General features: G+C 39.0%; 1 protein-coding gene across 4 annotated transcripts; it reads right to left on the reverse strand.

Moving 5' to 3' along the window:
• Nucleotides 1-741: 741 nt before the first annotated feature.
• Nucleotides 742-23,133, reverse strand: CFAP300 (cilia and flagella associated protein 300). Of its 4 annotated transcripts, none has more exons than XM_061457825.1 (8): nucleotides 22,698-23,031; nucleotides 22,380-22,485; nucleotides 22,179-22,260; nucleotides 20,446-20,518; nucleotides 14,651-14,817; nucleotides 12,051-12,223; nucleotides 5,183-5,249; nucleotides 742-1,051 (listed from the first exon to the last, which is right to left on the reverse strand). In XM_061457825.1, exons 2-8 carry the CDS (start codon nucleotides 22,472-22,474, stop codon nucleotides 920-922), a joined length of 789 nt encoding a protein of 262 aa, XP_061313809.1. In that variant the 5' UTR covers nucleotides 22,475-22,485; nucleotides 22,698-23,031; the 3' UTR covers nucleotides 742-919. The 4 variants fall into 4 exon arrangements, with proteins under 4 accessions (XP_061313809.1, XP_061313807.1, XP_061313808.1 ...); XM_061457823.1 differs by lacking the exon at nucleotides 22,698-23,031 and adding an exon at nucleotides 22,575-22,661; XM_061457824.1 differs by lacking the exon at nucleotides 22,698-23,031 and adding an exon at nucleotides 22,575-22,591 and having other exon boundaries at nucleotides 22,402-22,485.
• Nucleotides 23,134-24,015: the final 882 nt, after the last annotated feature.

Raw genomic sequence — 24,015 nt, forward strand, 5'->3', positions numbered from 1 at the left:
CCCGCCTGCACCGCCTCCCGCCAGGGGGCCGTCCGGCGCTGCCCGCCCCCTCAACCCCCGAACCGCGGGCACGCCAAAGCTGCCTTACGCACGCGCTCGTGCGTCTCCCCAGCACCCCTCTTTGAGGCCCGCCCGCCCTCCGCAGCCACGGAGTGGTGCCGCCAACCAGAACTTTTATTTTCCCTTCCCGAACTTCTATCCCAACTTCCAGGATCCCGCCCCGCGCCAGCCCGCGACCCGCCGCTGCGCACGGGCTGCTCCCGACCGCGCGTCCCGACCGCAGCGGGAGGGTGGGCTTCGAGCCGGGATCCCCGCTCTGGGGCTTCCTCCGCAGCGAGAGCGGCCGCTGGGGCCGGCCTTTAGCACACCCAAGGGAGGCCAGACCCTGCCTGGCAGCCCTCGGTCCCCGCCTCACCTGGCGGCGGCGGCGGGGTGCGTCACAGGGCTTCTGCCGCTGCTACTGCGCGGGATGGAGCGTGGGCTGGGGACTAGGGCCGGCAGGCAGGGAAAGAGGGATGGAGGGATGGATGGATAGATGATGGATGGATAGATGGCCGTCTGACAGACTTTCATCGGGGATTTCACTGGCTCTGGAGCCTCTCCATGCATTTGTGCGTCTTGATCTGAAAACCTGGGTCATGAAGGGACGAGACATCTACAGAAGAAGCTTTTATTTGATCAGAGCTGAACGGAGATGTGACAAAACTGCCGAGAAAACAGCTTCAAGAACTATGCTGCTGCTTAAATACAGAGAACCTTTTATCACTAACCATAGTCACATCTACGTGAACGTGTAACCCTTCAGAGCGTGTTACTGAGGAGCGGCCCTTCCTCGCAAGACAGCTGGGCAGTTCCTGCTTGCACCTGTGCAGAGAGAAGGCCACTCCACTGTAACACCAGAGGACAGTCGGGTTTGTAACTAGTCCCTAAACAAGCCTCCACCGAAGCTGTGATACAGAGTGTTCACGTGCCGCTTGCAGGAGTCCACAACCAGGTACGCAAAAGTCTGCTTGTGGCTTTTGCTTGAAGGGTAACACAGGCCATTAATGTCCTGAGAGGGAGTGGAAAAAAACCCACAGTATTAGTGACAACGTGGATACCCATGAGAAGCTCATAAAATCTGACTGAAATTGTCATTTTGTTCCAATTGTAACGTTTTATTTCATGGCAGAATAAAATAAATACACCATGGTTTATTTCAGCAGTATTAGGCCTCCATGAGGATCTTGGCACTACAAAGTGCACAGTTGCTATGTCTAAACAGTTCCAGTTACCTTGAGGTAAATGTAAAATTAATATAAAATGTAAAATTAAAATGTAAAATTAAACATGTAAGCATGTGTTTACGCAGAGCCTGAAATACAGATGATATAATGATCCAATCGTATTTCCTTTTAAAAATAAACAGATTTAGGAGCTCAATACATAAAGCTGCTCTATAAACTGAAGAAAAACCTGTAAAGCTGGCTTTAAACTGACAGAGGGTAGATTTAGATTAGGCATCAGGAAGAAATTCTTCACTGTGAGGGTGGTGAGACACTGGCACAGGTTTGCCCAGAGAAGCTGTGACTGCCCCATCCCTGGCAGTGTTCAAGGTCAGGTTGGACGGGGGTCAGAGCAACCTGGTCTAGTGCAACGTGTCCCTGCCCGTTGCAGAGGGTTGGAACTGCATGAGCTTTAAGGTCACTTCAACCCAAACCATTCTATGAGTCTATGAGTAATTCTTTTTCACTGAACATTCGCTACTGCATCTGTTCAGTTTCAAATGTTTGTGTTTAAGGAAAGCCCTCATTACAGCTCTTACTAACAACTCTGAACCATTACTAAAAACATTCTGTATGTCAGTCCTCGAAAGGGGTCTGGAGGGAGTCTAGGCACAGCACCTCGCTCACAAATCCTTATTCTGAAAGACCATGTTGAGCTGACAACCAAAGCAAGAACTGGGCTCTTTAGTTTCATACCCTACATCTGCACATGTCAATAAAAGCTTCAGCATTGATAGGGCAGCACAGCTTGACACATGCTCCTAATCCAGTCGGGATCCAATAACTATATGGGGGGAATTTTGGAGGGTTTACATTTAGTCTGGTAATTGAACATCTGAAAGATCAACAAATGCGTGGCTGACACCTCCTTTAATTTAGAACATGAGTATCTCCTCCTGCTCCCCAGCACCTTCACACAGCAGTTGAAAAAATACAAGTTCTGCTCCACTTTTCCACCTGAGGGAAACAGCTATATTGCATGTATTGTCCATTTTCTCCAGGAACAGTTGGAACTCCCAGATCAATGACTATTCCAGATTAGAGGCACATCTCACACGTTCTTTTGTTGAAGCCGTCTTCCTTTGCATAAAATAATCCCATCTTTTATTGGACCAAGGAAACATGCAAACTGTAACATCTCCCCATGGTTTAGGCTCAGCTTAGAAGGAAAAGGTCAGGGTTCCTCTTTATACCCCAAGAACTACTTTTTATGGTGAATTTTATCCCAGAGCTGTTTGTGACACCACATTTTATCTCCTGGTGTTTCAAAGAGGATGACCCCCCCTTCTGTATGTTCTGGTATCTCCCTTTGGGGGACTATTCAGGATCCTAAATATTAACTTAAGGTATGCACCACTATACAAGCATTGTTTAAGACTGTTAGAGATTTGACAATATTTATTCACAGCATTTTCTGATGGTAGTCAAATGCTGCAAGCTAGAAATACCATGCTGGTTTTAAGCAACACAGCATACTAGCTCTGTAGCTCCAATTTTAAGATGCCTGGCTCTCTTCAGGTGTTTTCTAGAGATATATGTAAACCAAACAGTGGATTCTCAAGTGCAGTAAGGAGAGCAAGCTGCAAGGTTTTACAGTAGTCAGCATCACAATGCCTTTGGGCCTTGATCCATAACTAACCTAAGCTCTTGCACAAGACTGGAAAAGGAGCAAGAGAAGACCAATGTCAAGATGTGGTTGCTAGTTAAACATTTTCCCATTGCTACTGAAGATCCAATTCCTGCAGTCCTTACAGAATTGACCGGGGTTCTGGTGATGAGGCATTTCAAGAAACTCTTTCATTATATGCAAGCCCCAAAGCTCTCAGGGGTATTTGGAGTTCCACAGAGTACTTGGACACAAGATTTAAAACTCTTTCTCTTGTGATGCTCAAGTCTATCCGGTTGTGATGCTAAATGGATCTGCAGACATGTATAATTACACCTTAACACCTGGAAATATTTACATCTCTATAGCAGCCTTTTTTAGATATTGTTTCCAAAACAAGGGCTTCTTAGCCACAGCTTAAGAACAAAATAAAAAGGAAGGGATGGTATCAGGATTGTGTTACATACAGTTCTTAATCTCCAGGTCCATTTGTACTTGTGCAAATACGCAAGTATATATATTTGTCCACTAATCAATCCAGCTTGCAAAAATGTGTGTTCTGGTTTCTCAGCAGCTCAAGTCACTTTGACCAGAAGAGCTTTTTATTATTTCTATCAGACTAAGAGGGCATGACCATTTATTTCAGATACAAACCAAGACAATAAGCCATTTTAAAAATAGTCATATTAACATTCACATTATAATAACACACTCTACAGTTATTTACCAGAAGCCAAAAGCTAAACCTACTTTTCATCAGAAGCATGACATCTGTGCTCCAGTAGGTGCCCTTCCTGTAATTTCCAAGTAGCGTTTAAGAAACTTTGGTCCACATAGCTATCACATAATCTAGACATACCCTTTTAAGCCCTTCTCTGTTCTGAGAGAAAATTCCAGGATGTTCCTTAATGGAAACCAGAATTTCACAACTCTCCTTTATCTCACAATTTTTCAGAATGTGCAGAAAAGCCCAGTTTTCCCCAAGGGCTACAAGGAGGAGAGCCTGCTCTGGATTTACACTGGATTTTCTGTTGTCCATCCATGGTTTTGTTTCAAAAAGTTGCCAAAGTCTGTCTTCTCTCTCCTCTCTCTTTTCTCTGTCCTATCCTCTCTCCTGTTCTCTCCTCTTGCTTTTCTCACTTCTCTTTTTCACCTTATTCTCTTTTTCTTTTTTTTTTTCTCCTTTTTTTTCTCTTTTTCTCCTCTTCTCCTTTCCCTTTTTTTTTTTTTTTATCTTTTATTTTCTCGTCATACTGATGATTTTTAATGTATGGCAAAGGCAGTTAGGGAAACTCTCGAAAAATACCATTCATCTACCTCAGCATAAAAATCTGTGAAGTTCACATCAATACATTTGATTCAGAGATGGGGAGGAAACCGTAGTAATAGAAGACCACCAAGTTACCAGTGTTTTGCTTTCTTATTTTGTTTTTATTACAGTCTGCAACCTAGAAGAAAGGCAAATTTTGCTACTTCCATAAAGTGCTTATTTTCAAAAACCTTTCAAAAGCCTTTTATGAATCACACATAAAACTTAACAGACCATGAGCCACAGGTGAACACTGGGCTGTTGACAGTTTACAGGGAAGTCTGTGCAGTCTGAAATGACATCAGCTAGTTCTTTTGAAAGCAGGTACATTATCTGACATTTAATTATTACATACTCTGGTTACTCAAGAAGAATTTGGAGGAGTTCATCCTACTGTAATGCTTAAATGACAGATACGCTGAATCTAGTAAACATGCCAGTTCTCAGACTTACCTTGATGGTAAATGTATGATTTTGCAAGAGAAACAGATAGGAATGAGACTTGGCAAGGGAGGGAACAAGAGGTGAGCAGTTGTCTCACAACCCCAGCCTTTCTCCATGCTAAACTCCCCTGAGGTCTTTACAGAAACAGATGCGACGCAAGCTATTTGGAAAGCTCTAGCAAAATTTCTAAAAACAGAACTATACAAAGTCAAGAGTGGATTCTTAATCCTTACTGCTATCTCGAGTAGATCTAAACTCAGAATTACTCAGATCTTTTGGGGTCTTTTTTTCACAAACTAGTTTATGGGTGACTATTACAACTTCTAGTGTAATCCGGTAAACCTATATTTAGTGAGCTACCAAATAAAACCTTAGTGGCTATTGATGAAAAGTTAGTAAAGAGGATGAGAAAACAGGATGGGATATGGGAAAGAGTTAATGAATAAAAAATAACAACTATGGAAAAATATCCCTTAAATATTATGATTTCTTTGTGTATTTTCATGTTATGCATGTTACTTCCAGTAAAGTCTTGTATCAAAAATTATTAATACTTACATATGCAGACACTCTGAAGACTGTAGAAATAATACTTATTTCTTTTGTTTCAGGATTCTTTTGAACACTGAAACACAAGGGAGTAATACATACTTAACACATACACTGGGAAATAATATACTTAATACACACACTAAGCACTGATTATTAAATTCTACATTTAATAAATACTTTTTTATTGCATGCATTGTGTTCTTCCTCAAATTTGAGCCAAATCAGTACTTAAAATTCATCTCATGTCACGTTGACCAGGAAAGCAGCATTGGCCACTGTTAGACAACATGGATATCATGACATCTCACTGAAAACTGTTGAATGTGTCTTGTCAGCTGAATTGGTTCTATTGTTTTCAGCTACTAAATCACAGCAGTATTAGCCAGGCCCAGATGACTCCAATATAAAGTTTGCATTTTGATAGCTATGAGAAGTTATTCAGCTAAACATTTTGTGAAACTCTTTTCACATATTCTTTAAGGAAAAAAAAACAACAGTGAACTGCATCTTAATACAGAGCACAAGAAGTAGCAGCAGTACTGGTGAAGAAATCCAGACTTTAGCTCATTATGAATTAATATAGCATTATAGTTTGGGTTCATTTTTTGTCCTTTGGAATGTTGTATATATAGATAGCTGTGCAACTAAGGATGGTATTAGTTCTGAGTATTTACATTTCTAGACTGTTTGTTGTGAAGACTGCCATTTCTTGCATCACCATCACTAAAAACATTAAGATATTATTGCAAACATCCAGGCATCTCAACATATCTTACACTTAAGTATTTTTAAATGTGTAATTTTACCTTGTGTCTGCTTTAAGTGATGTTTACATTTCTTCATAATTTACATCACATCTATTAATTTATCTCATTTCACAGATCCCGATTTACATTAATGCATTGTGGAGCAGTTGAGCCTTATAAATGCGAAACTTACACAGTTCCAAGAAATGCATAGCTCAAAACCTGCCTTGTCACAAACAGGTTCAGTTCCCAGGAAAGGTCCCAATACAGCCCAGTTGCTGGAGCATGTGTGTTAAGCACAGCCCAGTTTACACCACACCAGCTCAAAGCCATCTGCGACAACAGTCCCCTACTACCACTGCTTTCGCAAAGCTTCTTTTTATAGGAACAAGCCCCAAATTAACCAACATCACCTTTGCTGATTCAGTCTCTCCAACTAGTAAAAGAAATTGACTCTCTGATTAACTGATTTCATCGGTAGAGTAATGACACAGTCACGTATGAATTAAGCCGCTACTGTGGAGTTGATCTTTCCTGTGGTGAGTCAGTAAGGAGGCTTTCTCAGAACTTTCTCTTGCAGCTGGCATGTTGATATACTCAACAGTGGATTGAGACAGCATTGCTGAAGCTTATACTGACCCCCGTTGTCTGCTTTACTACCCCTCAGAAAGCACTGCCTTCCCAGCAGGAACAGCTCAACAGGCTCATGACTCAGCTGCAGTTTACAGACCAGCATATTAAGATAAACTAACAGAGATGTCAGTTTATGCTAACGTATCAGGCTGTAAACCACAGCAGTTCAGAAGGTCTTTAACCATCTCTGCTGAAAGAGTGACAACTTTCAGGACAAGGTATAGAGGGGGTATATAAGAGGGGTCAGCACTTCCTACCATATATCACCACCCCAAAAGACACAGTTGCATTTAAGTTACTCTGGCTTCACATTCCTGTTTTCAATTTCTGGCTTTTTAATTTTTATGTTCTATGTATCTAGGATACCAAAGTAAGGGGTGACAAAGAGTAAGCCTTCCTAGTTAGTCTACTGCCTTGAGAAATTTTCCCCTCATGGTTAGCTTCCTGTAAGTCATTTTTCAGACTGTTTATTTTTAGTACTTCTTAAGGCAAAAGAACGTATCTGCCAAAATCAGATGAGAGTCTTCCCTTGCTGACTTGAGAGAAACCAGGAGGTTGCCTCTGACAAACTTACTTGCTTTATTTCTTCGTTACTTTTTTTTCTAAAAGGTTTTAGAAAACACTACCTTGTCCTCTTGAAGAGGATAGTGTTGCCTTAAAAATAGCCTTCATACCCCACTTTGTTCTTTCAAATTGTTAACTTCTAAACTATTCACCAAATATGGTGGTTCCTTCATCATTTTAACATGCATCTATTCTCCTTTTATGAAGGGCAAACTTCCTCATGGTCTCTCAATTCATTTTGGGTTCTATTTGTATCTTAACCTTACAGGCAATATTTTATTAGGCTTTCAATCACTAAATAACAATTCTTTAAATAAATTCATTTATTATGGGGAAAAGGGCATGGAGATGGCACAGAAGGAAGGAGAAGAGGACAATGACTACAAGATACTGCAGCAGCTGTCACCATGGAGAGACACTGCCAGAAAAATAAGTTCAGAAAACAAGATTTAGCAACAAAGATTGGCAGATTATATTTTAATTAACAAGTTTTTGTCATGTAAATGTATTTTAACTAAACCAAAATACTATGACAAGGATGTTGAAATTAGTTAGGTTATACAAGTTATGACAACACATGGTGTCCTCAACATAAGGAGGGCTGTTGGAGCAAGTACAGAGGAGGGCCATAAGAATGATAAGGGGCTGGAGCACCTCCCATATGAAGACACGCTGAGAAAGTTTGGGGCTGTTCACCCTGGAAGAGAGAAGGCTGCGTGGAGACCTTATAGCAGCCTTCCAATATCTGAAGGGGGCCTACAAGGACGCTGAAGAGGGACTCTTCATCAGGGACTGTAGTGATAGGACAAGGGGTAATGGATTTAAACGTAAACAGGGGAAGTTCAGGTTAGATATAAAGAAGTTCTTTACTGTGAGGATGGTGAGGCACTGCAACAGGTTGCCTAAAGAAGTAGTAAATGCTCCGTCCCTGGCAGTGTTCAAGGTCAGGCTGGACAGTGCCTTGGGCGACATGGTTTAGTGTGTGGTGTCTGTGCCCATGGCAGGGGGGTTGGAACTAGATGATCTTAAGGTCCTTTCCAACCCTAACTATTCTATGATTCTATGACACTTCAAGTTAAATTTTGTATGAATTCAACTGGTCACAGACTAATCACTGCTGTATTTGTAAGAGGAGACAACAAGCTGTATATTAATTCATTAGGAAGGAATTGTTACTCTTTTTACAAAGGAGAAAATGTCTGCCATTTAATAGTTGTATTTGGAAGTCCCCAGATGGGCTTGTAAAATATCAGGAAGGGTTAATTTCAAAAGATTGTTGCATTCTTTCATAATAAAGCACTGCACATGGACATGCTTTAATAAAATGAAATCTCAAATCTTTTGTCACTATTTTGAACACTTGCACCTTGGCGTTAGAACTTAGGAAAGGCCGGAGAAAAGGCTGTAAGAAAGAGAAGTGGGGGGAAACCCGTACCAGGTCTGCCACTCCCAAGCACTAAAGACACTTTTGTGGATGTGCTTATGCCAAGGCTCTTTTCCATAGGAAGACTGTTAAAGGAGCAAGCAGAGGTGTTTTATACCTCTACAACCTTATCACCATTAAATGTATTTCATCTGTGGGGGCTAATTTTTCAATGCAGCTAGCAGCTAGTAATTATTGCACTATCCATTTGGTTTTCACCAAGCCTTTGGAGCCCTCAAGACATAAAAATTAAAGTTTAAGAAGAGCACATTTTACAGAATTTTTAATACCATAAGAAATATTTAATACCACTTTACAATAAGTAGAAAGTGTCCAATGGAGTTGCAATCCAAGATGAAAAGAAAACAGATGGAGGACAGCAGTCTAAAAAAGAATTATTTAAAGAATAGTTGGTATTCAACAGAAATTTGAAGGTGATCTGTTTGGTAACCAGAATTTAAGAGATCACTAACCTCCTTAGCAATTGTTCACAGAAGATAAGAGGTCATAATAAAATAATTTTCATTGCTTTGTTTTCTGGTGTAATTTGTGCAAAAAAGGAACTAACACAGTGCACAGCATGGACTAGAAATTAGTAATTAAGACTGTGGCATGCGTGTTCCTCATCAGGGCTGCATTGCTTATGCTTTCACTGGCCTTTTCTCTCAAGATGGTGGTAATAAAACAGCAACATCATTTTGGATAAATTGGGGGTAGGTAGAAATGAGACAAAGCAGGAGACAACAGTGATTGTGAAGGGGAGGGAAAGTCTAAAATGTCAAGATCAAAAGCTTTTCTCATGGGTCCAACAATAACAAAGGAGCAAGAGAAAGATTTTGTTAAATTGTGAGTTTCTTTTTCAACTGGTAGTCAGTGTTAATGCCACCTCCACTGACAGTGAGAAATCAGCAGGCATTATAGGCACAACAATGGAGAGACACATGGCAGGTAGATACTGAAGATCAGTTATGTCACATGAACTGAGCAGATGTACTTCAGAACTCAGGAGAATAAGCAAGCTGCCAATTGGGAAAACAACCAACCAAACACCAAAACAACACAGGAATGGTTCTGGAAAGAAGCAGCAGCATATGAGAAAAATCACAGAAATATATAAAAGGCCAATAGGGAACAAGTTGAGGGTATAGAAAAAGCAAACCTTGAAAGCAGCATGAAATCGTGGGGAAGGGTTTGGCAGATATCTTTTTTTTTTTTTTTTAAGTGATGAAAACTACTAGACATCACCGAATTTTACATCAGGAAAAGGAAAAAGAAGGGGAATAGGGGGGTAAAGAAAAGGAGTGGCTTAGAACAAAACTTGAACAAGTTGAGGAGAAAACAACTCAAAAGCAAAGTGGAGCAATAAAGTGGAGGAACTGATTGTATTTGTGCTTTGTCCTGGGTTAATTCAACAACACAAGAGCAGAAACAGCTGTAGTCAAAGCAGTCAACTAAATCTGTAGATTTAGAGTAACAAACAGCCTGTTCCTAGTGCAGTGCACTGTTTAAAAGGAAAGGGAGGGTAGAGCTGGAGCACTGATGGATCCTTTTATGTCATATTCTGTATTTCTGAGGAAGCCATTTGATTTCCATCTATGTGTGATATGGAAATATCAAAACTAATCAGACTGATAAAAAAGCTCTGGTGACTAATCACAGTATTCAAACTCATACATGCAGCAATCTAAGTTCATTATTTCTAAACCATCTTCTTGGAATATCACTAATGCTCCATTTCGGTTTCAGTGGTTTCTCTAAAAGTATAAACTGTCCTACTGCTACTTTGATCACTTATTTTTGATGACCCTGGGGTACAGCATGTGACTAAATCAACTTGCACCCTGAAAAGTACTGACCATTAAAAAAAATCTGAAAGCTACTTAGAAGTTATTAAAGATCTGTAAGCTGCTTTGGTTAAGTATTACAAAAAAATCCCCAAACCAGCCAAATATTTCATTTTAAATATTTTGTTTGGATACAGCAATCTATACACAACTGCTACAAAAGTAAAGAAATATTCAGGTGATGAAGAATCACTGGATCTAATCCTTTCACTGTAGCTTCGTTCAGACATAAGGTTTACTCTTAAGTTTATCCAGACATTTTAAGAACAGACTTAATGATGAATACATCTTACATAATTTTTTCCCTAATATGCATGTGTATAATCTTAAAACAGAAGATGAAATAGCAATTGGCCATCACACCATTCCAAATACAGCTGAGAAGGGAGAAAACCAGCAATTCCTACTTGAAGTAATTTGAAGCCTTTGTAGTGTACATTGCTGTGCATCACCTAGTATTAGCAGAGTTCTCATGCTGTCTCTCATTTCAGAGGTTTGCAACTGTTTTCAATTGTTCAGGTTAATATTGTTCTTTTTACTATCCCACAAATACTTATTATGAGTGGCAAATAACAATATAATATCAAATTTGGTAGTATCATTCATGATCTTCATATTCCCATTGGCTCAGCTGGGAATTTGTCTTTGCATAACTGGTAACTACATTCCATTTCCCTCTAATCAGGAAAGAAGAAATTTTGTCAATTGGAGAAGTCAGGATATGAATATATCAAAACAGAGGAGAAAAAGCCTTTTTTTCCCCAAATTTGAACCTGTGATCAATCATCTCTAATCTCAATTAAAAAAAAATTCATAAAATTCCAAATAATTCTATATACCAGACCTGCCAAAAAGATGTGTGTAACTCAAGTCCACTGTGTCATGTTAACAGCTAGGGAGAGTAATGAGACACTGGACAGGTTGCCCAGAGAAGCTCTGGCTGCCTCATCCTTGGCAGTGTTCAAGGCCAGGTTGGATGGGGCTTTGAGCATCCTGGTCTAGTGGAACATGTCCCTGCCCATAGCAGTGCAGGGAACTAGATGATCTTTAAGGTGCCTTCCAACCCAAACCATTCTATGATTCTATCACCCTTAGCTTTATGCTGCAAGAAGTGTATTTGTGGAATAAAGAATACCAAAAGCCAAATGCATTAAAAAAAAAAATAATAATCAGTTGGAATAAAATATATAGAAAACTTAAAATTTTGACTGAAGTATCTCAATTTTTAAATCCTAAGACAAAAGCAGCTTGAATGTAGCCCAAGACTATACATCCAAGACTTAATTGTTGATATTTATCAGTGACAGTAGGAACACAGTCTGGTTCCAGTGCCATGCTGTGTTTTCAACAGATAATTACAGAAACAAAAATCCTTGAAATGGGATTGAATTATAAAACATCAATGTCAATATATATAATATAAGAAAAGGTTTTATGTGGGACAGATGCCATTAAAATGGCATAGATTTTGGCACTGAACTACAACCACTGTTACACATTGTTTTGATAGTTGAAGATGAATAAGGTTGCAGATTGATTAAATAACAGCCCCATTCCTGAAGCAGTAATGCAAATGAATTTACACAAATTGACACAAAGTATCTATGTGTATGCATATGTATGCAGCGCATACATATGCAATGGTATAACACAGAGACACTTACCTAACTAAGTCTTTATAAAATGCTTTTGTAGTTTCTAAGTATGGGCCAACTACATCTTCAAACTGGCAAAGAGTTCCTCCAATGCAAAGGTGCTTAAAAAGACAGAACAGAAATTCCTGGCGATCCAATGGACTGAATATGTCATAATGGTCTGAATCTTCCAGAAGCAAGACCTTGTGGAACAAGAAAATAACAAGGAGGTCAAGTAGATGAAAATTTCTTATTTGAGATTAAGTATATGAACAATGCAATTACTTTGCTGTGTGTCACAGAGTTTATGTCCATATAAAATAAATGCAATAAAGGTGGCAATAAATAAGTACTCCTGTCTAAATTCTTCTTCCAATGATGCAGTTATGTCCAAAATTTACAGATAATATAAAGCAGAATCACTGCCAGATGTGTGCCCACAAGACCTAAGGGGAGATTTTTTTCAAGTGCTGTTTTTCACTGCTTTGTTGCTCATCATGCTAACAAAAGTCAGCAATCTGAAAATGAACAACCTGTATTTCATAGCATGGTGTGGGTTAGAAAGGACCTTAAGATCATATAGTTCCAACCCCAATGACATAGGCAGGGACACCTCACACTAAACCAGGTCATCCAAGGCTCTGTCCAATCTGGCCTTGAACACTGTCAGGGATGGGAGCATTTACCACTTCTTTGGGCAAAGAAGATTTGGCATGTCAGTTACTGCCATTTAGTTTGTCTTTGATAACTTTGCCTACTTTTGCTTTTTTACTCTAAGTTTACACAGTTATCTCACATTTGTAAAGGAATCACAAGGATCTCTCAGGGGGGATCACTCAGACTCGCACCATTCTTTAGTACAGACTCTAGTGAGCCTTTGTCTGCAGCCTGGATTAACCCGACATACAATCCAGCTGCCTCTATGTGTCTCGCCTGCCTTTTGCTGCAATATTATGTGAACATAGAAGATGTGCTAGATTAGCCCCAACTGCACACCCTGGTAAGGGTGGACAGGAATTGTAACTTAGTGTGGCTAAAAGGCCTTCTAGTACATCAGCTAAACTGCAGATGCCAGCCCAGGCAATCAGGTGAAAGCCAGACATGAGCTCACTGCTCTCTGGCTGTCTTTATAACATCAATGCACAACCTGAGTTAAAAGGGGTCAGGGCAGAAACTGCTGCTGATGGCAACTTCATAGGTATCCCAACCCTGCTTCTTGGTTTGAAGCAAGAGAAGACAGGGCAGGTAGGAAAGATATGTGGAGTTCTGCAGCAGAGGGCCACCCTGACATCAGCAGACAGTTTCTGCCCCCTACAGTCTGCCCTCCCACGGCGCTGGCTAAGTCAATGTCAGGTTTTGACTGAAGTTTCATTACTGGAAGATTTTGACTCTTAATTCTTTCTGCCATCTAGGTCTTACAAGTAGGAGTCACATTTATTTCAAATAAATGTGAATCCTTCAACTTGCAAATGCAGAAACACACATTGGTTCCAAGGGAAGGAAAGTGGAAAGAGACTGAAACTCCAATTATTTCTTATTTTAAATGTTGCCTCTAACTTTTCTACATCCAATGCACTTAATTTTCAAGAGACATTTCACATGCACCCAACTTACAAATAAATACTTAGTATTTTGAACTGCTAGGATACAAACCATATCTGAAATTCAAACATGAGCTTGAGTTCTCTCCTTTTCCCAGAACTTTACAAGACAGACCAGTATTTCAGGTCACATCCTGTAACCAGTGTCACTGGTTCAAATACATTGCCTTCAAAGGATTTGCCGAGTGCAAATGAGTGCAACTCTATAATTATAAGGTGCTTATGTTGATTATATATACAAGGAAGAGCAAAATCCAGTTCTCCCACACTATGCTTTGCTAATGCTAAACAAACATTAAAAAAAAATGTTTTACTTATGAAGTAAAAAGAAACACAGGGAAGACACACATTGATTAAGAAGGTGCCACTGAGAGAGAGAGATTCTTTTTCAGAATAATCTGCTCTCTGACACCTCCACTGGAGTATAACAAACAGGATTTACCTTGCAGGCCTGTTCAGGGGTTATATTTAGTCCTTTTCAAGTGTGCACTGAAAAACAGTTTCCCTTCTCATGATTTTCTCTCCTTTGTTTCAGGGACAAGACATGAAGATGACTTTCCTTAAATGCCTTCACACACAATATGATCAGCGTTCCTGACCAGGAATGCTTCTGGATGTAGCTATCAGTCAAGTACATTCAATTTCATCTACTACCTGGAAGGCTGGATGACCCCACAATTCTGGGCATCAAAGAACCTTTCCATTGGCACCACTTGTTTTCCCCTCCTAGGCAAATGAATAGCTGCATTTTCCCCACACGCCCCACTAAGCACTGACTACTTGAGACAAGGGCAGGCAGAAGAGGGTTTTACCTTTTTCTCCCACCTAAAAAGGAAAAAGGGTCCACCTGGAAACCAGCATTGCTTTCACACATTCAGGCACTGCAATGCCTTACTCATTTTAATGCGCATTTTTACCATGGAAAATACGTATCGCCAGAAAAAGAAAACAAACCACTAAAAAAATGTGTCCTTCTAGTACCTAATAGAATATGAAAAATGGTAAGAAATTATTCATTGCTATACTGACCTTTCTTAATTCATCAGAGATGAGAATATCATCGTAATAGTCATCAAAACATTTTACAATATCTCCAGTTTCTCTAACAATTCCTTCAGAGTAGAGCCGATCAAAAAATGACATGGAAATCTCTGTACAGGGCACCAGTGTAGCTTCAATTTTTGTTACTTTGGAACCTGCAATATATAGGAAGGCTTCACTCCAAGTCTCTTGCAATAATTAAAATGGGAGAATTTCCATGTGTTTTCCAGTAATTTGATACAGTGTGGAAATAACCAACTTGTGCATGGGATACTCTGTAAACAAAGTACAGATCACAGAAGCATGACTCAATCACAGAGTCCCTGAGAAAACAAAGCAAGCTAAGAAAGAAACAAGCGTAAAGAAAACATTAAATTCATCTGAATGATACTTTCCATTAAGGCTCATGTGTCTGCTCCCCCTGTTGGTAATACTATCAGCTGGAACAAAAGAGAGATGAAACACCGTGTGAACTCAACAGCATGTTAGATCACACCCTTAGAAAATCACATTCCACAGCTTAAGCCTTAAAGAATTTGAGGACAAATACCAAATTCAGCCTGATGCAGTATAAAAGTCAATAGCTGCTAACAGCACCCCACAAAGTAAAACCCAAAGTGAACACAGCCTTGATGAATTTTTGGTTTGTTAAGTGTTATATCTGAACTTCTTAAAAGTTATGCTGTAGCTACTGTAAGCTTCACTAACCAGCTGTTTCAGAAGATGAAAAAGGTATTATCAGCACCTTTTGTATGAATCTGGAGGATTATCTCTGTACTCATTAAGTGCTGAGTACCTTTTTCTATCATTTTTCTGTATTCTGTGCTTGCAAGTGATCTGAGGCTTGATCTGTTGTTCATAAACATCTAGTGGGATTTGAGATACCCTACAGTATTTTTCTTAGTGAGGTATTAGCCCATAAGGGCACATATCTTCTTTATATACAGTGTTACATCTACAAATCTGTATGTGTGGCGTTGGATAACTTATGGCATCTCAAATAGCGTTTGATTCCATGTTTAGGAAACTTTGGACTCAGTCCAGTTCCATCTGACCTCAACGGGTCCAAGTGTTCAGACCAAATGTGTTCAGATGCATTCTCTGCTCATCTCCAAGTCCCCCTGAACACCCTTCGAAGTGCTTTTGGACAGCAGAGGGGAGCACAGGAGAGCATGAACACAGGTGAGCATGCAACACAAGGGCAATGTGCCTCAGCAGAGATAATATTCACAGCATTACATCTTTCCATGACTTTTCTCCACTGCAGGTTCCCTTAATGGGAGTCCAGTCACCAACATCACAATATCAAAAGGCTTTTGACCATACAGTTAAGGATAAAATTAGGTGTCCTGACAAACTGATCTATAGGATCACTAAAGGAACACTAAAGATTAGTGTTCAGGACGTGTTCAATTTCACCCTTGATGGCACTATTTCAGGAACAGAAACATGCCAAAAAAGAGATGATGCTTCCCAGAATGTCATTTCATTCTCATTCTAGTCTTTGTAAGTGTAGCATAACAAATTTCTCTTCCCCCCAAAAAAACCTCTCTGGGATTTCTCCCATACATTATCACATGGAGACTGCTTATTCATAGGTTAAGTAGGGCTAGCATTTTGGTATCTAAGACCAGGTAACCTGTACCATTTGCCTCAGCAACACTAAGAAAATAATTACAAAGAAGTTACAAACTGATGGCTTCAATATGTGTCTGCTTAAGCTAAAAATACTGTCAAGTAACTTCATAATTATTTTACTGGGCCAATGTGATGTGAAGAAAATTCATACAGAGATTTGCTACAGATTCACTTGGCATCTAATGGCCTGTCTTCACATCTGCAGGTATGACTATGAAAAAGGGTACCATTTATTAAACAAAAAAGGTTTAGAACATTGTCCTACCTGTCCATATAGTGACTATCAAAAAATAATCAAATTATGTAACCAAAATCACAAGTCAGAAAAAAAAACATGGCATGCAGCCTCACAGCCTAAGAAAAAACACAAACTGCTATTGATTGATTGATTGATTTGTGCTTCCTCCCACCCCCCCCCACTTTCAGACTCTTCTAACTTCCATTTCTCCAGCTTTCTTTCACAGGGATAGGATTTTTATTTTATAAGAGATTTAATAAAAGCCAAATCAGCCTCTAACATAGAAATTATTTGGTAAAGACCTATAGATCAAAAACTTCATGAGTCAAGACTAATAAAAATCAGATGTTAAATAACCTAAGAAAAACAGAGACATCTTACATTTTCCCAGTTATTGAGCTCAAAGTATAAGAAACTGAGCTATTCAGATGCCTTCAAATTGTTAGGATTTTACTGGGTGAGGGGGAGGAAAGGAGACACATTTGTGCTTTGAAACAAGATTTTATAAAAACTTTCATCAGGAAAAAAAAAAAAAATCGAGAACCTTGTAATCTATTCAGTAGTTCAGAAAAACAAACTATAAATGGAAAGGTTTAAATACACTGGAATACACAATGGAGAATAGTCTCCATCTGAGAGGTGAGATTTGAAACTGCAGATTCAGAATTTCCTGGAGGAGAGTAACCTGTTTTAATACTACTGTAAAAGCAAGCAATAAAATAGGAAGAAGAAATGCCTTGAGAACTCTGCAAGTGGAAAACAAAGCTGAAAAGTACTGAAGCAGTTTAAGCTTCTTGTAACAGCTAGCTCTGGACTACCTATGCCTCCAGTATACTTTTAAATGAACACGTTGCATATCTAGTGTGTGGCAGATAAAACCCCAATTAGGTATATTTAGAATTCCTCTAAAGTTTAAGAAAGATTTTTACCTCAGGGAAACATCTTGTAATTTATTATTTACGAAACAGTTTATATAAAACATACATAATGTACATTCAGTGCTCTCCACTAAAGAAATGGTATTTCAATATTAAAAGGTGCAGGTTGCTGATTTATAAGTTCAAATGACATCTAAAATCTTTGCAAATTATAACCTATAACAGTAGTCTAAAAACCTGCTGATTTAAGATTATCTTCCAGATTTTAAAACCCCATTCCAAAGACAGCAATCGTTAGAACTTCAAGTACATATGGCAGCTCAAGAATCCTTCTTAGGCAAACACTAAGTTTTATTTGAACAGAAAGACAGTAACCCTATCCCTTTGAAGATATCTTTTCAAGTGTTAATTGAGCTTAAGCAGATACAGTCCTGCCTCCCCAAGACTGCTGACAGGTGCAAGGCCAGTAATGTGTCCAAGGAAAAACCACAAGTTTTCATTGCAGCTATTTAAAAATACAAATCTCAAGAGATAAGTTGGTATTCATCAAATTTGTTCCTTTTGCTGCTTCTGTTTTTTACATAGGAGAGTAATAGGTGAAGGGAGTGTGGTGGGGGCTTTTAAAGCCCATGGCAGAACTATCAGGTACTTTACCAAGCAGTCAGAAGGAGAGGAAAAAATATCACTACTACAAGAGGCAAAAAAGTGTGGTATGAGAATAGGTCATTAAGAATCTGTTGATCAGATGAAGCACACTAGAGAATATCTTTGTGTATTGTTTACCTAAAATGTTGTATTTCAAGTAGCGTTAAAGCTGGAGTCCTTGAGACAATGTACTATTGTGGGATTTCACCAGGAATCCCAACACATGGGGCAGCTGAGAACGGAGATATATGTTGCATTCCTTAAAGGAGGACACCACATTCTATGCAACCTTTTAACCTAACAGAGATTGAGGATATTATGGTCTGCTAATACAAAGGTGACGATAAAAAGCAGCCAAAAGAAATAAAAAATGAGATTAGACATAGGGTAAAAAAGTAATAAAGAACTTTTAGGAACAGGTTTTAGGAAAAGGAGATAGACAAGTAACAGAGAAGAGGTAGAAATAAAAATGAAAGTGAAACCATGCCACTGAATTAAAAAGAAAAATAAAAACAAATTCTTAGTGAGAAGGTAAAAGGGGGCCACAGACTGGAAAAGACAAAAAGATTATGAAAACACACACTCTCATAAAATAATATTATTTTGATGTTTTATATAATGTTGACATCTTTCTGTGGGTCCATAAATACTTTCTGCCCAAACTCATAGTGAGAACAGAGTTTTCTAAGAACCTATCTAAATCCTACTTAAATTATGCATCCAAAATATCTTCCCCCTGCAAAAAAAAAACCAAAAACCTAGCATTTTTGTTTGCAAATATTTGTATCAATCTAGATTATGTAATTTTCTTCATATTTTCTGAAAAGTAAAATAATCCCATTTCTAGTATTTTCGTTCAAGAACAGGATAAAAAAGTTACTGTACAGTTGTAAATAATAGTGTATTTGGATTAATATACAAGCATGTCTGAAGAAGAAAATACTAGAAGATGATCTTTTACCTCTTCCCACTCAAAGCTAATTCTTACTATATTTTCAAAAAATGCACATGAAGACTAAGTATAGAAAAATGCGCCAACATTCCTCACCAAAAATAGGCAAAGAATGGGAAGATGAAATTTTAAGAGCAAATGGGGTATACCAGCTGTTCAGGATTTAGGAAGGGAACCCTTCCAGTCTTCAGAACAAAATGTATTACTTCTGTGCTGCGGAAGATTGAGCAGAACCAGGAGCTGAGCTGAGATACTTGGCAAGTGACCCTCTGCTCTTCACGCAAGGTATGTAACCTACTGACCTGCACTTACAGGGACTGGCAAGTCCTAGGCTAGACAGATAGCCTAAATAAATTCCTGCCTAAAGCAGGAAAAGGTTTAGCCATAGTTTGAAATACATTTATTTTATTTCTGCTTGCCAGAATGCAAAAGAGATACCTGACATGGGACTTGAGATGTATTTTGCATCTTACATATTTCAATTGTTTTAACGACCATATACCATATTTGGAAAATGGATTTTTGCTGTATATAGAGGAGAAAACCTATGCCAATTCCAGAGAACTGAAATGGAAAAGGTAGAAAACTCCCAAAGTTCATTAAATATTTACACACAGTAAAGTATTTGCAAACAAATGAAAAGAAATGAGGACTTCCCACTATGCTCGTTCAATATATGCCTATTAAAGAAAATCACCAGAATTCACATTATGCATAAATTCCATTACAATATAACAAGCAATTTCCATGAAACTGTGTTTCACTTACATAATCAAAAATACAATTTCAAAGTAGTGCCACAAAATCATGTGCTGTTTGCTTTTAGTCATTTTCCTTTAGTGTCTCATCTCCATCTACAGACATATTCAAGCAGTTAATGATATGGCAACAAACTAGAAGTCAACTTTACACCGTGATTGCAACTAAAGTAACCTATGACAGGGCTCTTCCCGCCTGGAACACTCTTGTGCAGATAGCATAGTTACACAAGCTCAGCAGTGCGCTCTATCTAATCTTCTCTTTCCACTTCAGTTTGAAACAGAGCAATAATTTCAGATCTCTCTTCTACAGAAGAACGTCTTTGTCCAAATATTATCTGAATAAGATAGCAATATAATTCCACAATTACCGCAGTTGATTATCTCTGGATATATGTTTGGGTCAGCTGGATGACACAGACTAATTAAAATAAATTCTAGTAGCTTGGTTTATGGATTGATGCAGAGGTCAAGAAAAAAAGTGGAACATCTGATAATTTAGTAACAAACTAGGTAAGAATATTTTCTTATTTTTTAGTGGAAGTAATTCTTTAAAATATTTCAACAAGGTAAAGATACACATATAAGAACTGTCATTATTACAAATGGCAAGTTAGAGAAGAATAGTTACAACACAGACTTTTTTATTTAAGATTAATTTATTCTAAATTTACCCAGTGTAGTCCATTGTCCTGAAGCTGAGAGCAACTTCAAGCTAGAGTTCACATTTTGATCATTAAAAAATGCCTGTAATTTTCAAATAAGAGAGTCCAAGTTAATGAAATGAAACATAAATTCATCATTTATAATGACTTGGATACTTTCAAAGCAAATTATAAGGATCCAATTAGTAAGTAGATTCTGTATGATCTTTCAGTTTGGATACTAAATATCACACTACCAAATACATGGGCTTGTAACTTTGTGTAGCCAGTGTCTTTTACATATCCAAGATATCTTCATGTATTTTTATATGCAGTATTTACAGTAAAGCACTTTCAGTCCAACAACACACAAAGAGTTTGCATGAAATCCTTAGAGGTACAGAAAATTGAAGAAAATATGACAAATTTCTATCTCTGTATTCAATGTTGTTGAAGTAAAAAAAAACAACAAAACAACCTAAATATGATTGTTAAATTTACATTTTGTTAATAAATTTGAAGCTTGGAGGACTGTAGAGACACACAAAAATTATTAAACAGATGCAGAAAAATCCGTAAGTTATTGAATGGAGAATATGTTCCACAGTAAGATTTGAAGTATTCAATGTTAATGATTTATCAATTAAAAAAAATGAGACATACATAGTAATATTGGTGGCTGACAAGTTTAAATGATAGATAAGCCGATTAAGAAAACCCATACATATATATATATGCATACAAGCAGAGTAAATAATTATTGAAGAAGCTGCTAAGAAAATGCTGAATTTTTCAGTCTCTGCAACACCAAATCTCTTTACCACCTCTGTGTAATACAGAGGTCAGACTATATAATGTAATGGTCCCTCTGTTCTCAATTAATTCACAGTTACTCAGAGTTCATCACTTCATAGTGATATTTTTACTTTTTTTTTAATTCAAAAAGAGACAAGCATTGAGAAGGTAAGTTTTGTAAACTTCAATCATTTGACATGTTTAGCAGTGGGAGATGAAATATTGGTGTACTTCTGTGTGAATTTCTTTAAAATAGAAAAAGGCTGGATTCTTTATCCAGGATAATATAAAGTAGATGTACAACAAATCAAAGAGTTGTTTTTAAAACAACATATGTTAAAAACATGTTTTTTTTAAAAAACACAGACTGTTATTTTTTTCTGTCTGCAAACATATGAACGCATTTGACTTTGCAGAAAACAAAAGTGGAGGATACAAAATCAGGAAAAGACTTGAGTCCCAGAAAGCTGAAAGCCCAAAATTCCAGTGTAAAGCAATGGTATCCAATAAACTTTAAACTTTTGCATTTTCATAAATGTGCTGCATATGCACATCTATTTGCACAGTGTATTTACTGTGACAAAGCAGTAATAGCTGTGAGCAAGGTGCCAACTGCATGTACACTGTTTAAAGTCTCTCCATGGGTGGACTTCCCAACATTAAATGCAGTGGCCAAGACCAGCATTCAGTTCAGAACCCCATTCTTGGGAATCTTGAATTACTAAATTCTTTCCTCTTAAAACAGAGTAATATTAGTACAGACTAAAATATTTGTACTGGACAATACATTTAACCGACAAAGTAAGTCTTGAGCACCACACCTAAATCACCTACTTTTAAGGAGACAGTGAGAAAGTGAATAGCGTGCTAACACTGCTATAATATTTGCTGTTACTCAGCTTTCCAATGGCTATAATTTCATGAGGAAAAAAAAAGTCAACCTATAATATAAAAAAACTTAGAACTACCGTAACAAATTCATCCTTTTGATAGGGTTTAAACTGCTGGTCAAAACCGAACGCTTGTGCTGTGATCCTGCCTTGCATAGACCTGAAACGGTAAAATGAGATTAAAAATTCTGCAGACATAATAGGTACTAACCCACTCTGTAAATTTCCGTAAGTACACTACATAAAATACTATTCTGACCAATGATTATACTTTTTTACTTTTCATTTTTGTCCTTCTCACTTACAACCGGCTCCCGCCCCTCCTTGGAGAGGCGGGGAAAGCCCAGCTGCTGCGCTGCGAAGCTGAGGTACATCTTGGCTAGCTCTGGAAGACAAGGGCCAGGCAGTTTACGTGCCTGAAAATTACTGAGGAAAATTCCAATTTAAGGCGGCGAAGAGGGAAACAGGAGAGACCCTGGCCCGCCGCCACCAGAGCGGGCGCCCTGAGGGCGCGGTGACGGCCCCAGCCCTCAGCACCGCCCGCCTCCCGCGGCTCCCCAGAAAGGCGCCTCTCGCAGAAGGCTTTCCCCCTCCCACCATTTGTGGAGCCGGTCCCGGATGTCCTTGTCCTCCAGGCAGGGGAAAGCTTTCTGGGGCAGGGGGCGGAACGCGAAGCCCGCTGCGCAGCGCCGATCCCCGGCAGACATCTTCCAGTGCCGGCGGCGGCCCGGCGGTTGCCATGGATACGGAGCCGCTCAGGCGGTGCGCTCCGGCCCGCTCCCGCCGCGCGCTCGGGCCCCTCACAAGCGTTCCGCCGCCCGCCGAGTGCGCGCTCGGCCGCTCCTCGTTCGGAGAGGTTTAATTCAATCACTGCTATAAACCCCCTAATTAAACAGCAGTCCCCTTCCCTCTGCTCCTGCCTATGCACCGGGAAAACTCAGGTTTGCCAAAGGAGAGCCTAGCAGAGCAGCATGCAAAAGGAGGGACTGCCAATGCCAGCTTAATCAACACCACCCCTGACAGCACAATGCCAAACCGAATTATAAAAAGCACAGTTATGAATTATGAAGCTCCAATGAGTCAGGGCTGCTGCTTGCTTCCCAGGGTGTTGGGCTCTTTGGGAATAGCAAGGCCATGCTTTCAAACTCTTCTCAGTGGAAAATTAAGGAAAGTACGTCGTTACTTAAGGAAGTTATTTTTAAAAGTCCAGTAAAGCAAGAGACACCTTGCAAAATTTGGGGAATTTCCTACCCTTTGCAGGGAAAGCAGTGAGAGTTGAAAACTGCTGCACATCTCACGTTATACCCTTTAGCAATCCACCACCCTCCAAAAACAGCTGTTTGCTGCACATCTCCAAAAATGTCATTTTCCCGCTAGTCCGCTGCCCCGTTTCTAAGAAGTTTAGCAGTAGCTTTGTATGTTTCCAATTAAAAAAAAATAAAATTAAGCTGAATCACGTCCTATTTCATTAGAAAGCAGAGGGAAAGGTGCAGTGTGCCGTAACAGCAGGGAGCAAAGCCGAAACTGCGAATGTGCACTTCCTTGCCTCATCAGCCTCTAAAAGATGTCCTACAGATTTAACTTGTAAGACATGTTAGTCAAACAGGCTTGTATCAAAAGACTCCAGAAGAAATAGTTATCATAAGCCTGTTGAGAAACCCCGTTTTAGCATAATTTCAGTAAAACTCATTGCTCACTACATAGTCACTAAATTTTCTAAGAGTGCTTACACCAGTGGGCTGCAGTTCAGCAGACGAAGTAATTCTGGAGCAGCTCGGTGACTAAGAAGATACAGGATAGTCCTGTATATTCTCCATTCTGTTTTCTCCAAGTGTTTCCCGTGTGTTTCCGTAATTTTTTTTCACTAAAATTTTATTTCCAACTAATAAATTATAGAAAATAAAGACATGCTGTA

Source organism: Pezoporus flaviventris, unplaced genomic scaffold (genome assembly GCF_033815535.1).
Source record: "Pezoporus flaviventris isolate CSIRO_AGI_PZ_B2104156 unplaced genomic scaffold, CSIRO_AGI_Pfla_v1 ptg000025l, whole genome shotgun sequence".
Lineage (NCBI taxonomy): Eukaryota > Metazoa > Chordata > Aves > Psittaciformes > Psittacidae > Pezoporus > Pezoporus flaviventris.